Below are 18,148 nucleotides of genomic sequence, written 5' to 3' on the forward strand. Positions count from 1 at the left end.
TGCCCATATTTTCAATCTGAATGTTTCTGTGAACCTTGTTTTGTTACAACAAGATATGAAAAGCTGAATGGATGACCCAGAATCTTGTTGGTTTGAGAACTGCTTGGGCTTATTTCCCAGAGAGGCAACCAGAAGAGCTTTGAAGTTCTGTAGTTTAAGGAAGTTCTCTTTAAAGTTCTGTTGTTTTTTTTTGTCTGGGAAAACTTTTTTTTTTAAATTTAATTTATTTAACTTTTAACATTCATTTTCACAAAATTTTGGGTTCCACATTTTCTCCCCTTTTGTCCCCTCCCACCACCCCAAAACACCAAGCGTTCTAATTGCCCCTGTCTGCCAATCTGCCCTCCCTCCCTCCCCACCTCTTCCCTTTGGAAGGCAAGCAATTCAATATAGGCCAAATCTGTGTAGTTTTGCAAATGACTTCCATAATAGTAGTGTTGTGTAAGAACTAATTATATTTCCCTCCATCCTATCCTGTCCCCCATTACTTCTGTTCTCTCTTTTGATCCTGACCCTCCCCGTGAGTGTTGACCTCAAATTGTTCCCTCCTCCCCATGCCCTCCCTTCCATCATCCCCCCCCCCCACCCTGCTTATCCCCTTATCTCCCACTTTCCTGTATTGTAAGATAGGTTTTCATACCAAAATGAGTGAGCATTTTATTCCTTCCTTTAGTGGAATGTGATGAGAGTAAACTTCATGTTTTTCTCTCACCTCCCCTCTTTATCCCTCCACTAATAAGTCTTTTGCTTGCCTCTTTTATGAGAGATAATTTGCCCCATTCCATTTCTCCCTTTCTCCTCCCAATATATTTCTCTCTCACTGCTTGATTTCATTTTTTTAAGATATGATCCCATCCTCTTCAATTCACTCTGTGCACTCTGTCTCTATGTGTGCGTGTGCATGTGTGTGTGCATGTGTGTGTGTGTAATCCCACCCAATACCCACATACTGAATAGTTTGAAGAGTTACAAATATTGTCTTTCCATGTAGGAATGTAAACAGTTCAACTTTAGTAAAGTCCCTTATGACTTCTCTTTGCTATTTACTTTTTCATGCTTCTCTTCATTCTTGTGTTTGAAAGTCAAATTTTCTTTTCAGCTCTGGTCTTTTCATCAAGAATGCTTGAAAGTCCCCTATTTCATTGAAAGACCAATTTTTCCCCAGAAGTATTACACTCATTTTTGCTGGGTAGGTGATTCTTGGTTTTAGTCCTAGTTCTTTTGACTTCTGGAATATCCTATTCCACGCCCTTCGATCCCTTAATGTGGAAGCTGCTGGATCTTGTGTTATCCTGATTGTATTTCCACAATACTTGAATTGTTTCTTTCTAGCTGCTTGCAATATTTTCTCCTTGACCTGGGAACTCTGGAATTTGGCCGCAGTGTTCCTAGGAGTTTCTCTTTTTGGATCTCTTTCAGGCGGTGTTCTGTGGATTCCTTGAATACTTATTTTGCCCTCTGGTTCTAGAATCTCAGGGCAGTTTTCCTTGATAATTTCATGGAAGATGATGTCTAGGCTCTTTTTTTGATCATGGCTTTCAGGTAGGCCCATAATTTTTAAATTGTCTCTCCTGGATCTATTCTCTAGGTCAGTTGTTTTTCCAATGAGATATTTCACATTATCTTCCATTTTTTTCATTCTTTTGGTTTTGTTTTGTGATTTCTTGGTTTCTCATAAAGTCATTAGCCTCCATCTGTTCCATTCTAATTTTGAAAGAACTATTTTCTTCAGTGAGCTTTTGAATCTCCTTTTCCATTTGGCTAATTCTGCTTTTGAAAGCATTCTTCTCCTCATTGGCTTTTTGAACCTCTTTTGCCAATTGAGTTAGCCTATTTTTCAAGGTGTTATTTTCTTCCGCATTTTTTTGGGTCTCCTTTAGCAGGGTGTTTACTTGTTTTTCATGCTTTGCTTGCATGTCACTCAATTCTCTTCCCAGTTTTTCCTTCACCTCTCTAACTTGATTTTCAAAATCCTTTCTGAGCTCTTCCATGGCCTGAGCCCATTGAGTGGGCTGGGATACAGAAGCCTTGACTTCTGCGTTTTTCCCTGATGGTAAGCATTGTTCCTCCTCATCAGAAAGGAAGGGAGGAAATGCCTGTTCACCAAGAAAGTAACCTTCTATAGTCTTATTTTTTTCCCTTTTCTGGGCATTTTCCCAGCCAGTGACTTGACTTCCGAGTGTCCTCTCCACCCCCACCTCGCCTCCAGATCTGCCCAGCCAGAACTTGGGGTCTGAGATTCAAATGCTGCTTCCCAGCCTCAGGGCTTTGCGTGGGGGCAGGGCTGCTGTTCAGTGTGAGATTAAGTTTAGGTGCTCAGGTCAGGGCAGGGCCGCCTTACGGGCTCCGTTCCCTCAGGGGGTTTGTGCAGAGACTTTCAACAATGGATCTGGGGTCCTGCCTGCTTGGGGAGCCCTGGTCTGCTCCCGCCTCCGCTGCTGCCTCCCGAGGGGGCCTGAGTTATGGGGGCACCCCACTCCCCTCTCGACCTGCCAAAGAGACCCTCTCACCGACCCTTGTCACCTGTGGGTGAAGGGACCCGCGCGGCTGCTGGAGATTCCGTCCCTGAAGCCTGCTCGGATCTGCTCCTTTCAGCGCTGCGCTGCTGAGTCAGGGTTGGGCTCTGCTCCGGGTCCGGGGCACAAGGGACCTTTTGCAAGAGGTTTTCAGGTTCTCTGGAGCAGAAATCTCGTCCGCTCCGTTCTGTGGCTTCTGCTTCTCCAGAATTCGCCGGTGGTTCTTTTTTTTTACAGGTATTTTATGGGCAGTGGGTTCGGAGGTAGCGTATGTGCGTCTTTTTACTCAGCCATCTTCTGGGAAAGCTTCTTAACAATTCTTGAAGTTCTTTAATTGTCACTATAATAGCATAGTATTTTTTCAGCAGCTCTTTAAGGGTGGTTATGCATTAAAAGAGCTTCTCTTTGCATAATCAGTTTCAGAGCAGGAGTGGTTTGCCCAGACCATCAGGAGAGCAGTGAGGACAAAGAGAAGAGCTAGCAGAAAACCAGATTTTTATGGTGTAGATTGTTCTTGAAGGGAACAAGGATATCAAAAACTGCAGTTTAGTTTAGTGACTTGTCCTGACCACAGGAGGTTTACCTCACTCATGCATCTCCCAGCTAGGTTTTTAAAGTATGCACCTATTCACTTTCACAATATTCTGTATATTGGTGGGAGAGTATGCTAGAACCTTATGTATGAACTATGATTTATTTATTATTGCTGCATCTACCTTATATTGATTAACTATGATATTATGATTACTTTGCTTTCTTTAAGTTACTGACTCTAGGGACAGAGGTAGTAGAGGGGAAGACATACATCCATTTTAGAAAGATGTTTATACTATATCTTGCTACACTACATACTTACTATATACTATACTATACCAGTTTTTACTATATCTATATGGCTAGATAAATTTTATATTCTTGTGGTTAAATGCATCTTTTATGTTTAAGAGCTAATGTTTTCTTTGTCACTGATTTTGTATCATAGGAAACACACTGGTAGGTGTTCAGGAACTACAGTGTCAGGTAGTCAGAGTTATTGCCCTACCAAAACACCTGGGACCCTGAAAGAGTTTGAAAAAAATGGCATTTGTGCTGAATCTCAAAGGAAAGCAGAAATTCTAAGAGGTATAACTTAGGAAGGAAAGCATTCCAGAAATGGTGGAAAGCTAGTACAAAGGAATTGTGATAGGAAATAGAGTGTTACATGTGAGGAACAATAAATAGGTTAATCTGGTTAGAAGGTAAATTGAATGTAAGGGAGTGAGAAATGTAATAAAAAGGAGGATATAGCAAGCATGGAAAGATAGAAATGTTTGGAAACTAGGTTCTGAAGAGCTTTGAATGCTAAAGGGAAGAGTTTTTATTTGATCAAAGCATGGTTAGACCTCTGCTTTAGGAATATCACTTGTAGTTGGTTAGAGATGAATTGAAAAGAGGAGGAACTTAAGGCAGGGAGAATAATTATTAGCTACTGCAGTAGATCAAGCAAGAGGCAATCAGAGCCTGAACTAGGGCAATGGCTATATTGATTAGCAAGACAGGGATAGGCATGTATTGTTGTGGAGACTGAATAAATAAGACTTGTCAACTGATTGACTACATGGGGTAAAGATGACTTGGAGGTTGCAGATTAGGTGATTGGGAAGATGGTGGTGCCCTCAATAGAAACTGGGAAGTCCAGAAGAGAAGTTTTGAGAGAAAGTCTGTCTTGAACATTTATAGTTTGAGATACATATAGATCATCCAGTTCAATATTTTCAATAACTATTTGGTGATATGGAACTAGATCTCAGGAGAGAGTAGAGCTTCCACATAGATGTAAGAGTTATCTATATAGAAATGATAATTAAACCTATGGGAACTGATGAGTAGGTCTACAAGGGTCCTACAAGTCTTCATCTCCTAGGGGAATAGAAGAGAGATGATGCTTAACACACATTTCTGTATCAGTTTATGGGCTCCTGTGAGTCCTTTGTGACAAGTTACCGTATCACGATTTATGTATTAATGTCTGTTTTTGAGTCTTTTGTGTTTTAAGCGTTTGTTTTGTGGTGTAGGAAATCTGTCCTGTATCTGGTTTACTTCTTACACTGAATACCTTTCTAAAAGGAACCTTGTTAATCCCTTTTGGAGAGATCCTAGACATGAGCTTTGTTTAGGAACTTTTCCCCAGAGTTCTCTTCTCAGGTAGGGGTATAATAAGCCAGTAGTGAGTTCAGGAAAGAAGCCTGAATCTCTCATTTTGGGGTCAGACTCCCTCAGGAAATGAACCTACTCTTCTTAAGAGCTGGGGCCCTTTGGTGGAAGTGGGGGGTCCTTATGTCAGACTGTGTGGATCTCTAAAATAAAAACATGCAATAAGGTTGTCAAAATGATGATTGTAGCCAATATTTGTTTTAGAGGATGAGAAGGCAGAGAAATTCTATGAAAAATACTTTCTGAGTTGATTCAATGTAATTTAATACTCAGTAACTTCAATAAAATGTGACATAGAGGAGGACTGCAATAAATGTGTCTGAAAACATAGTTCAGGTGTTAGGAGAGGGGGCAGATACATGAAGACTAAATAGGACCTTTGCACACCCAGATATGGTGAATATACTTTCTTCAAGAGAGTTAAGAGATATTGGACATGGTAAGTATCAAATAGCAGCACACAGCAAAATGAAATTGATTTTGTTTTTACAGATGGGAGATGACTGGGTATTGATGTGAGTCAATTATCTGTCTGTGTGTAACTAAAGCATCAACTTGTTAGAACAAAGATCAAAATCAGTGCCAATCTAGAAGAAACAATAAAAATTCAAAGAAGATAGGGCATGCAATTGAGGCAACTCTAATTTGACTTATTTAAACAAGCTGTTGATGCAAAAAAATAGGAAATGGATAAAATAATATTGTTTCTTTGGGAAGTTTTACTTCATGTTAATCAATCATTCCAATAAGGAGATCAAGTAGATGCCTTGATTTCCTTACCAAGCAATGAAATATGGCAGCCAAGGAAAACACTGGTTTAGAATGTTGAAACTCATTTGTATAATCTTACGGAGAAGAATGGTAAAAGGCAACATCACTTCATAAAACACCAAGAATCAGTGGAGGAAAAAAACAATTTTAGAGAAGGCTGAGATTGTTTAAAGATGAGACTGGAAAGAAGATAACAGATAGGAAAAATAGAAAAAAACGTCCTTAAATGTGTTTTTTCTTTTAAACCATAGAATTATTTCTTTCAATAACAATAAAATCACTGCATTTGGGCTCAGCAATATAGTCCCCAGTGAGGAAGACAAAAGGGAAAAGAGCTCTACTGGAACAGAGTTAGTGTAGTACAGGGGTGGTCCATGCAGAAAGTGTCAATTTTAAGAGTATTAAGGTATTTATTATCAAGAAATACGAAAAAGGAGAGACTATAAAGTGCTTGGGGGAATAATTATGGACCTTTTATAAGTCCTTAGCAAAAGAAAGAAAGGGTGAGAAATCATCAGTAGTTAACAACCCAAATATCTTTTTTCCTATCTCTTCAATGGGAATAGCCTATACATGAATCAAGCACATCTTTCATTTCTTTTCTCTTTTTAAAAAAATTAATTAATTTTTAGTTTTCAACATTCACATCTGTAAGATTTTGAATTCTAAATTTTCTTCCCCTCCTTCCTCTCTCCTGTCCCCAAGACAGTATACAATCTGATATAGGCTATACTTATACATTCATATTTTTTTTTTTTACTTTAAGTTATGTCAAGAAGACATGTTTATTTGTAGTATTAAAACTCCCCATTAAGTGAAACATTTTACAATTACCTATAAACATTCATTTAAAACTATTTACAATTTGTATTACGGAAGATTTGCAAATTGTACCCAATTAAGTTATAGAAAAGTTACATAAACAATATAGGTGTGATGTCCAACCCTTTACAAATATGAAAAATCACTACCACTGGGTTATCAAATTGTCAAGTATAAATAGTATGAGGTCAGCAATATGTAAGATGAGGCACTTTAACAATCACCCAAAAAGGTACTTGTGTATACAACTATAACACAAATAGTTCTTAATATTCACCTTGTCCTAAACTTCAGAAGTGATTCATTGGAGATCCTCTACATAGTCTTACATGCCTTCTATCCCTTGGCTCTCTTATACATTCATATTAAATATATTTCTGTATTAGTCATGTTGTAAAGAAGATTTAGAACCAAAGGGAAAAACTATGAAAAAGAAGTAACAAAAACAAAAACCAAAAAAAGAGAGAGAAAATAGTATGCTTCAATCTGCATTCAGACTCTATATTTTTTTTCTCTAGATGAGGATAGTATTTTCTGTCATGAGTCTTTTGGAATTTTCTTAGATCTTTGCATTGCTGAGGAGAGCTAAGTCTATCAAAGTTGGTCATCACACGATGTTGCTGTTACTGTGTACAATGTTCCCCTGGTTCTACTCACTTCACTCAGCATCAGTTCTTCTAGGGTTTTTCTGAGGTCAGCCTGCTCATCATTTCTTATGGAACAATAATGTTCCATTACATTCATATACCTCAACTTGTTCAGCCATTCCCCAGTTGATGGGCATTCCCTCAATTTCTAATTCTTGGCCACTATAAAAAACTGCTATAAATATTTTTGTACATGTGGGTTCTTTTCCCATTTTTATCATCTCTTTGGGAAAAATCCTAGAAGTGGTATTGATGGGTCATTTACATAGCTCTTTGGGCATAGTTCTAAATTGCTCTCCAGAATGTTTGGATCAGTTCACAACTCTACCAACAGGGCATTAGTGTTCCAATTTTCCCACATCTTCTCCAGTATTTATCATTTTCCTGTTTTGTCATGTTAGCCAATCTGACAGGTGTGATGTGGTACCTAAGAGTTGTTTTGATTTTCATTTCTCTTATCAATAGAATTGATTTAGAGCATTTTAAATGTGATTTATAGTGATTTAATGCATTTTTATATGACTATAGATAAATTTAATTTCTTCATCTGAAAACTACTTGTCCATATCCTTTGACCATTTATCAGTTGGGGAATGACTTGTATTCTTATAAATTTCACTCAGTTCTCTACATATTTTGGAAATGAGGCTTTATATCAGAGATACTGGTTGTAAAAATTGTTTCCCAGCTTTCTGCTTCCCTTCTAATCTTGGTTGCCTTGGCTTTGTTTGATCAAGCATATCTTTCTTGAAAGTGCAGGACAGTTCAAATGTTTAAAATTGTTTTAACATGCAATTGGGAAACAATAAAATATTTTAAAAAAGGAAGTACAGGATTTTATTGATTCCTTTTGTCTTTACACCATAATCCTTTAATTCTACCTCCACCATAACTGAATCCAATGTTATGATGAAGAAAAACAATTAAACAAAAACATTTAGCATGGGAACAATATCTGGCAATGCATATGTTATTATGTCCTTATAGTTTCCTAGTTTTCTGCCTTTAGGGAAGGGAGTATGTTTTATTTTCTGGTATCTGGTACTTTCATAGTCATGCTATCCCTTGCCTTCAGAATTAACTCTTCTTTGTGACAAAGAAAAACAAATAAGCAAATAAAGAGATTGTATCTGACAATTTATACAATATTCCATCACAGTAGGCCCCTACTGTTTTACCATGATGGGGAAGGGAGTGATGCTTCTTTCTCTGAAACATTCATGACTTGTCCACTACTCAGAGTTGAGTTCAATTTCCTTTAGTTTCTTTTAGCTATTCTCTATGCTCACATTTTAACAGTGCAGTATTTTTTTTTGAAGGTCAAAAGAGGAGAAATATTGAGGAAGAAAGAGGGTTGCCACCAACATGAAATGGACAATTAAAAAGTAGATTCTCATTTGGTTTTCTGAAAATGTAATTAGACTGAAGTAACTATGAAGTCTTACATAACTACACAAGGGTTGGGGCAAAGAGTTCTTTGTAGTCTAACTCATAGCTAGACTTCATGGATAGTGGGCACATATCCATCTTGTCTATACATTAAAAGTTCCATAACCATGAGACTTGTAATTTATATTGTTTTTATTGCATATATTTTTCTCTTCTGCTTATTTCCCTCTGCGTCTATTCCTACAAATCTTCCCAGAGAGAGAGGAGAAGATAGAGAGGTAACTAATGTAGATGGCTTTCTCAAGAAGTTTAACCAAGAAATGCAGGAGATTTAAAGATAAAGCTAACAGGGATAGTAGAAGGTTGTTGTTTTAAGGAAAGAGATGACATGGATGTACAGCAGGGAGGGAGCCAATTGAAAGATAATGAAGATAAAGGAGGGATGCTAGTTGGAACAATCTGTACTGTACTAGACACCAGGGATACAAAGGCATAAATGAAAGAGTCTAGGAGTAGGGAACCTGTAGCCTCAAGGCCACATGTGACCTTCTAGGTCCTTGGGTGTGGCCTTTTGACTAAGTCCAAGTTTTACAGAGCAAATCTATTTATTAAGGGATTTGTTCTGTGAAATTTGGAGTCAAAGGCTGCAGCTGAGAACTTGAGAACCACATGTGGCCTTGAGGCTGCAGATTTCCCATCCCTGAGATATCCCTGTTTCAAGGAGCTTACATTCTGTATGGTGGAAACATGTACACCAATAAGTGAGGCAGCAGAACGCACTGGAAAAAGCACTTAGAGGACTTTGGTTTGAATCCCAACTCTCCCACTTGTTACCTGGGATCTTGGGAAAGTCAATGGACTTTCCTGTTTCCTGACCTATGAAATGAGGGGGATGGACCACATGACCTCTAAGTTCTCTTTTTAGATCTAAATAATATTATCTTTGAAATAGAAACACATCAATAAATTTCTATTTTTATATCTGATGCCCAGAATACATTTCCTTCTCACTTCTGCCTCATAAAAGCCTTTATTTCCTCCTCCTTTAAGATAGCTCAAATACCACTTGCTAGATGATGCCTTTCCTTATCCTCCCTATGACTAATGCTCTCTTGGCTCAAAGAAGGCACTTAATAAGCATGTGTCAGTTGACTGACTCATCTTTTTCTTTCTCCCAGCACCTAGCAGAATGTAAGAGTCACTTAATAATGTGTATTGAATTGAACTGGGTTGCTAGCATCATATTCATTCACTTATATGAGCTTAAGATTGTATTGTGGTGGAAATCAAAAGTGAGGCAAAGAACAAGACAGAAGGAGATGGACACATCAATGGTGATTCCAGAAGGGTTTTCTGGTCACTTTCAGAGGTTTTTAGGCAAGGGTGTGATGGTAAATATTTAATGACTGGCACTCGCCCTTCCCCACACCCAACTCCCACCCTGTATTCACAAGTTTAATTTGCAGTTGTTAACATTTTCTCCATCACTTTCTTCAGTATAGTCGGTCAACAAAACATTAAGTCAAGCTTGGATTTGTAGCATTTGCCTATTTCTGAGGTATTAATGCTCACACTTAAAATTTAACAATCACCTCTCTGGAACCCTTATGAGCTGGCTCTAACCTACCCTTATTTTCACAACTCATGATGGATTCATTTTCCTTGTTGTAGGTCCAGCACTATCAATACTGTTATGCTCATCAGTCATAATCTGTGCCATTTCAACTCACAGATGGAACAAAGGGTTCCTGCTTTCATTGGACAATGAATTTTTTCCCCTTCTCAATAAAGCAAAATTTATTTGTGTCTTGGATCCTTTTTTTGTTCGTTTTTGGTCTCAAGTCTGTCTCTGAGTGATTTCTTTCTTTGATGCTCTCAGTGACTGATGCTGGCAACTTTGAATTAAATCTTATTGTAAATGAAAGACAACTGGAAGTCAAAGAGGAAGAGAGCGGACAGTTCCAGTGGGTTATCTGTAGTGTGTATGAAGAAAGATGGCTTTGGCAAAGATTTGGAAGCAGGAAACCCCTTGAGGAAATTAGGAGATGGCCATGTGCTTTGTGGGAACATTCTAGATGGTGTTCCATAGCCTAAAAAGAGTTCTAGAAGAATGAAATGGCTATCTAATTACTTAATAGTAATTCTATTAGGAAAAGAAAGACTTTTTCTGTTTGTACTTATTTTTTTATTGGACAGAATTCAAAAGATGTCATTCATTTCCAGTTGATAAGAATGTATTAGATAAAACCATAACATTGAAAACTATGAAAAAGTAGCCTACAGTGTGTTGTTTTTAGAAAATGTAGCAGCCTCACTGTGTTTGTCCTCTCAGACTTCTCTTCCTTTTCCTTTTCCTTCCTACTTCTATTTCAGATTCTGTGATGTATGGGAAGGAAGAGAAGAGGGCTCTTGTATGGGAGTATCTATTTGCTCGGGCATCATACAACTTCAAATCTTTAGTTGAAAGTAACTCTTGGCAAACATTCCAGGACCATGTGTAAGTAGAGAAGGTATCATAAAAGGACTCATTTCCAGTTTCTAGCCCAATCAGATCACCTCGAATTTTGCGCCAGAAGTTGAGCATATCTCTCCGGTGCCCAAGGGCAACTCCTAGATGGTATGCATCAGTGGCTTTCTTTACCTGTGAGAGGAGAAGTGGGACATTGGAAATGAATACATTGAAAGAGAGATAGATAGGAAGAGGGAGAGCATTTAGTACATTGAAATACCAACTGTAATGTGAAATATATCAGAATAAAGGAAATTTGTATATTCTCAGACTAATAAAGCTAGGAGTGACTTTAAAGACTAACCCTCCCATTTTACAGATGAGAAGATTGAGGCCCTGAGAAAATTTTATTTGTCTAAGATCACATGGTAGGTTAAGGGAAAGCCATTATAGAGCCAATGTACAAGCTAATTTTAAGCTCCTTTTCAGTTCTCCCCACTGTCTCTTGGGATCATGTTCTTAAGCTAGTCCTACTGGCTAATGCCAATGAGTTTATCCATTAAATTTTATTTAAAAATTTTAAACTTTATTTTTATTTATTTTACTTTAATTTACTTTATTCTTAACATCAAAAAAGGACATTTCTATTCCATAACAGAATGCACAAAATGAATTCTATGTGAAGTTTCATATGTTCTATATGAAACTTCTATAGGTGAATCTTCATTTCCTACTATTTGCTTCTTTTAAAAAAGTATATATCAAAAATTTTATATGTTACTTTCAAAACTGTTCTGCTTGCCTGTGCTTCCTTCTGGAGTTTATCCATTTAGTCAAAGCCTCTTTTGAAGGTTGGTGATGGATTCATGTTCCAACAGTCTATTTGGTGTGCTGTTGGAACATAATCTTTCATTGAATAATAATACTATTCTTTAAGATAGCTCCAATTCTATTTTCTCAGTGAAGACTTTGATGACCCACTCCAGTCACAAGCTTCTCTGAACTTCTAGAAACAGTACCAACTGTCTGCACCATTCACATGACACATATCACAGATTGTCTTCCATTGTTAACAAAATTACACATGTATGTTTTCAATTAGAAATCCACAGAAGCAGGGACTATGTCTAGTCTCTGATAGATGGCACAGTAAATACTCTAAGCCTGGAGTCAGGAAATCCTGAGTTCAACTGCAGCCTCAGACATAGCTAGCTGTGTGACCCTGGGTAAGTCACTTAACCACTGTCTCCCTCAGTTTCCTCAGTTGTAAAATAAGGCTCATAATATCATCTCCTTTCCAGTGTTGTTATGAGAATCAAATGAGATACTGTTTGTGAAACTCTCAGCAACGTGCCTGGAACAGAATAAGACACTTAATAATGCTTGTTTCTTTTCCCCTTACATTTTGTATCTCCCATCCACAGCCCATATACAGTATAGCAGATGCTCAGTAATATTTGGCTAAGTAATAAAAGGACGCATATCTACCTTCATGCTGACAATATTCTATCCCAAGTCTAGAAGGTAGGACTGGAAAGCATTACTGCTGTTTTTGTCTCTGGGCAGTGTGTGTGTGTGCGCGTGCGTGTGTAGGTAGGTAAATTCAGAGGAGTGGGGAAGGGAGGGAAGGGCAATCTGCAGAGAGAGAGAGAGAGAATGCCCAGAAAACCTCTAGAGAAGAGCAGTAAGTCTCCTATTCTCATTCTCTGTCTGTTTCTAAGATGCAGAAAGCTGCATTTCAGATATTTATGCAGTGGCGTGGGCATAGGGCACCAGATTTTCTAAGTATGTGATGAGATAAGCACACCTGAATAATTATAATAAACAAGATTGGTACTATAGCAGAGTTGAGAAAATGTATTTCTCCATTGCAGAAATGCACATTATGTAGACAGAGTATCACATACGTTATTAGACATAGCTGATGTGTTGAGTAGCTTTGCTGAACAGCTTTGTTTTCTTTCTTTTAAAATCCCTAGATCGGGAATGGGGAGAGATATATCTAGAAACAAATATAATGTTAAAACAAAAGGCTTCAAACAGTAAGTTTAAAATTCTTAAAAAAATAAAGAAGATAAAAGTGCTAATTTACTAGAAGGGTAACTTATTTCAAACTAAGAGTAGCTAGTCCTCAGACAGTCCTAGGTTTCAGTCATTTTCATACTGGTTGCACTAGTAATTGGTGAATGAAAAAGCTCTACAATAATAGTTTGTTGCTGCTGTTCAGTTGTTTCAGTTGTGTCCGACTCTTTGTGAGCCCATTTGGGGTTTTCTTGATAAAGATCATGGAGTGGTTTTGCCATTTCCTTCTCTAGCTCATTTTACAGATGAGGAAAGTGAGGCAAACAGGGTTAAATGACTTGTCCAGGGTCATAGCTAGTAAGTGTCTGAGGTCAATGTCTTCCCAACTCCAGGCCCCAGCACTCTATGTACTGTACCACCTAGCTGTCTATACAATAATAGTAGCCTATGGCTATTTTTTTCCTATAACAAGAAGCATTTACATACATTTACTCATAATAAGGGACTAAATTGAGAGAAGAGCTAGCCCTTTCTTTTCCACTGTTATGAATCAGAAACAATTCTGAGGGACTTCGGGGGCAGTATTTAAAAAGGCAATTTTTTCAGTTGCTTGCTTATCTGGAGATAAGTTATCATTCCTTACCTGTTGTCGTAGATAGGCTGTTTCAGCTACCGTCCATTGCCGCTTTTTCTTCATCATGTGATCAATATTGATAATCTCTTCTGGCCAGTTTGAATTTTCTAAAGGTTTAACAGATGCTGCCTTTATTAAGAACAAAACAAAACAAATAAATAAGCAGAGTACATAAATTAGTAAGCAAAATTACCATCCAGTGCTACAATAAAGGGAAAATAAATCTTCCCTTTTCCTTTATCTTTTTTTAAAGACCTTATACTGTTGCTAAGCACATTGGAGCCAATTAGTTCTCAGTACCCAGCAGAGTGCTGAATACAAACATGTTCTTAATAAAACATAGGATCATAGATTGTAGAGCTGCAGGTATTTTAAGAGTCTAACCTTCTCATTTTACAGACAAGGAAATTCAGGCACAGAGAGGTTAAGTGACTTGCTAAAGGTCACATAGCTCATAGTTGTCTGAGGCAGGATTTGAGCCCAAAGTTTCATGACTCCAAATCTAGTGCTAGGATTCACTATGACATACTTCCTCTAAATCTTTTTCACTAACCATGAAGGAGAATGACATATACAGATATATGTAAAATTTATTTAAAAATATACAAAACTTTCAGATCCACATACATTTCACCACTGGTCATCTTATACATATATATGTTTATATGCATGTACATATATACACACATACACACGTATATGTATGTATATGCACACACATATAGCTTGTATTGATCCTGGGTAACTCACTTAAGTACTCCGCCTCATTTTCCTCATCTGTAAAATGGGCATGATAATAATAGCACTTACTTTCTAGGGTTGTAGTGAGGATTAAATGAGGTAATATTTGTAAAGTGCTTACATAACATATAATTTACATTTGTAAAGTGCTTACTTGAGAATGAAGGACAAACAGCAGCAACAACAGCAACAAAGTCACAAGAAATCCTGCCTCTCTTTTCTCCTTCCATCCTTTCTTCTTTACCTCCCTCCCTTCCTCTATCACTTCCTTCCTTCCTTCCTTCCTTCCTTCCTTCCTTCCTTCCTTCCTTCCTTCCTTCCTTCCTTCCTTCCTCCCTCCCTTCCTCCCTTCCTCCTTTACTTCCCTTCCTCCCTCCCTTCCTTCCTTCCCTTCCTTCCTCCCCTCCCTCCCTTTCTCTATCACTCCCTTCCTTCCTTCCTCTCTTTCTTCCTTCTATCTGTCTCCAGAGAGTCTGGTTTTGCCTGAGTTTGGGGGGTGTGTGAGATAAGCAGTGAGATAAGTGTGGTATGGGGAGGAAAAGAGTTTATACTCATTCCTAGGTATTCCAAATTTCCCAGATTTCTTGGGTTCTCTTTAACTTGCCTTGTGTGGCCTGATTTCTCTTAAAAGCAGCGAGGCAGTGTAGTGAATGGAAGGCTAGATGGGGAGTCTGGAAAATGATGCTAAATCCTGCCTCAGACACTGCCTAGCTCTGTGACATTAGGTGAGTCATTTAAACTCTTTCAGCCTCAGTTTCCTCATCTGATAATGATGGAGTTAGACTTGATGACCTCTAAGATCCTTTCTAAAATTTATGATCCTTATACATTTTCTGTGTGGCAGAAACATTTTTAGAAAAAAAATATGCTGTCTAAACAAATGTTGTTGTTCATTTATTTCAATTGTGTCTGACTCTGTGTCCCCATTTTTTTTTTTGGCAAAGATCCTGGTGTGGCTTGCCACTTTCTTCTTCAGCTCATTTTACAGATGAGGAAACTGAGGCAAATAATATTAAACAACTTCTCCAGGGTCACATAGCTAGTGTCTGAGGCCAAGGATTATGAGTCTTCTTGACTTTAGGCCCAGTACTCTATCCATTGACCTACTAAGCTGCCCATGAACAAGTTAGTAATTCTGCGTAATTCTTTTCCAGACTACGCCTGTATAAATGTTTCTCTTTCAAAGATCTTTTTTTAGGGGTTTGAACTATATTTAGTCCTGATTGCCTTCCAGAGTTGTTGTGATGGTAAAATGAAATAGTAGGTTTGAAAGCAAGAATTTAATAAACTGTAAAGGAATATAAAAATATGTGAGCTATTGCTACTATTATTATTAAATTTTTATGGTGTGAAAGTGGCTAGGAAACCAGTCTTGGCATCAGGAGGACCTGGATTCAAGTCCTGCCTTTGACACATACTGGCTAAGTATTTACCCAAGTAAATCAATTCACTTGTCTAAGCACCAGACAACTTTTCCAGATTGTAAATTGCAGAGCAGATGCAGATTGGCATTGACAGAGGGAAACAACCATAGCCAGAGGTAAATAGGTTTATTTAAAAAAAAAAACCCAAAACTGTTCCACATGTCCCAGTTTGGTCCAAATATTTGTCATGGGAAGTCCTAACATATAACATTACATCTCAACTTTACTGTACTTTTAACTTAATTGATATGATAAAACCCTTCTCTTACCTGTGCCCTCCAGTTTCTTTTATGGAAAAAATAGTCTTCGAAGAAATGTAAAGGCTCCCTTCTCCTCAGCATCTCCACCCTTTGTAAATCTCTGAATGGCTTTCCCATAACTGTCCCATCCATATTTGGAAATAGTGGGAAGATGGGTATTTTAGCATATGGGCTGTCAGAAGGGGGACTGCATCCTAACAAATGTAAGAAAGAGATTGGTATGAATCACTGAAGGTAAAGAATAACCACATTAAATAGAGTTTATAAGCACCACTCTCCACCTCCCCCAATATGGCAGGAAGAACCAGTGTCTACTACATTCTTCTGGTATTCTAGAATCTGGTTCTCCTTCCAGTGGTATTAAGATTGCAAGTCAAGGTCATGACATTGTAAGATACGTAATGACAGAAGGTTCTCTGAATGGAAGAGGCCTGCTATTGGGATTTGGCTTGAGGCCTACTCTTTATGAATCTGACCATTAGGACAAATTCTTTCCTTAACCCCTGTTTAAGAACAGGTGACACATCTTACTCTTGAGCTCTTCTAGGAATTTCAACAAATCCTTCTCGCTCATTATTGCAATGCGGGAGGCATCAGCAAAGGCAGCTGTGCTGGTTCCCTGATGGGCAATTGTCTCTTTCCTGGATTTGCGCCTCTTTTTTCCACCAGCATCATAGCGCCTCCACAGTGGCCTGCTGGCAGCATCCTGATATTTTTTGCGGTAATAACTGAAACACAGAAGATAATTCAGGAAGGGTTCTAAGAAGAGGGGGCATTGGTCCAGCTGTAAAAGTAGCTGAGCTATTTATTTTGGTACTTAGTATTTGTTGAATAGAGCTGAATTGAATTTGCTTATCAATTTACATAAAATAAGCACAAAACCTCATCTAATCTTTTCATTCCTTTGCCTCTAAAGTACTTAGCCCTTGCCCTTACATCTTAGCTTCTCCCCACTCTTGAAACAATATCTTGGTCATGTTGAAAATTATTGGATGGGCCTTCCTTAGTTCCACTGTGGTTCAATGAGTGTAACAAAGCATCCTTATTATCAACAAACCATTTAGTGAGCACCAATGTGGTCCATGGTACTGTCTTGGATGCTTCATAGTTATATATTTAGAACAGGAAGGGACCTCAGGGACCATCTGGTTTAACTTACAGATGAAGCATAGGAAGGTTAACTGACAATATCATATGGGTAGAAAGAATCACAGGTTGAGTTTTGAATACAGTTCCTTTGATTTGAAAGCCAATGCTCTTTCCACTGTAACCTATATTGCAGGGTGCCCCCGCTTTCCTCTCTTTGAAATCTTGATTTTGTAGTTAGTTCACATTTATGCTTTTCTCTGCCCTGGATTCTCTTCCCTCTATTTTATCATTATTTATCCTTTTCTAAACCCCAGTCTGGATTACTCCTGTTATCAGCTTTATCTGCTGCTTAATAGTCCAGGAGGAAGTCACCAATTACCTGCTTACATTCACCTGAATGTTCCAAAGGCATTTCAAACTAAACATGCCTCAAATAGAGCTCATTATCTTTCCCCCCGCAAATCTCCTCCTTTCCTAATTTTACTAGCTCTGCTGGTGACCCCACCATTCCTCCAGTTATCTAGGTTTGCAAAACTTTGAGTCATTCTCTACTCTTCCTTTCTCCTCAAATGTAATCAGATGCCAAATCTTGTCCTTTTAATCTCTCTCATGTCTCTTGCTTTTCCCTCTTTCTCTGATTCATACAACTGACACATTAATTCAGGTTCTTATCATTTCTCACTTAGATCACTGACTAATTGGCTTCAAGTTTCTCCCCTCTCAAATTCATCCTTCAATATCTTACTAAAGCACTGTTCTGATTATGTTACTTCCTTCCTCAAAAAACTTCAGTGTCCTTATTGCATATAGCATAAAATACAAACTCTTCTTTGTGGAATAAAGCCCTTTTAGCTCCTACGTATCTTTCTAGATTTCATAATACTCCTTTCTTCTGCACCTTATGCTCTAGCCAAACTGACTTTGCTTGCTATTCTGTGCACATAACATTTCATCTGTCACCTCCATAACTATTCAGACTATCTCCAGTGCCTGAAAGACTTTCTCCTCGCCTCCAACTCAAAGGCTCTCTAGGTGCTTTTAAGGGCTTAACTCCAATGCCATCTAATTGGTCTGTATTTCTCCAGTTTCTCTCTGTAGCTTATATATTGCTACTGGATTTTTTTACTTTTTATTGGATCTGTTATCCCATTGGCACAGGGAGCTACTGCTGAGGGAATTCCCTCTGCCAGT

General features: G+C 38.1%; 1 protein-coding gene across 10 annotated transcripts in view; it reads right to left on the reverse strand.

The window, feature by feature from the left end:
• Nucleotides 1–10,500: 10,500 nt before the first annotated feature.
• Nucleotides 10,501–18,148, reverse strand: part of EFCAB3 (EF-hand calcium binding domain 3) — a 481,176-nt gene continuing 473,528 nt past the window's right edge. For all 10 annotated transcript variants that reach the window (XM_072645908.1, XM_072645906.1, XM_072645907.1 and 7 more), the window contains 4 exons: nt 16,400–16,596; nt 15,878–16,062; nt 13,453–13,572; nt 10,501–10,979 (listed from right to left, as the gene is read on the reverse strand). In XM_072645908.1, coding sequence (XP_072502009.1) covers nt 10,650–10,979; nt 13,453–13,572; nt 15,878–16,062; nt 16,400–16,596 — 832 coding nt within the window. In that variant the 3' untranslated portion in view covers nt 10,501–10,649. The remainder of the gene's footprint in view (nt 10,980–13,452; nt 13,573–15,877; nt 16,063–16,399; nt 16,597–18,148) is intronic.

The sequence above is a fragment of the Notamacropus eugenii genome, chromosome 2 (assembly GCF_028372415.1).
Source record: "Notamacropus eugenii isolate mMacEug1 chromosome 2, mMacEug1.pri_v2, whole genome shotgun sequence".
Taxonomy (NCBI): domain Eukaryota; kingdom Metazoa; phylum Chordata; class Mammalia; order Diprotodontia; family Macropodidae; genus Notamacropus; species Notamacropus eugenii.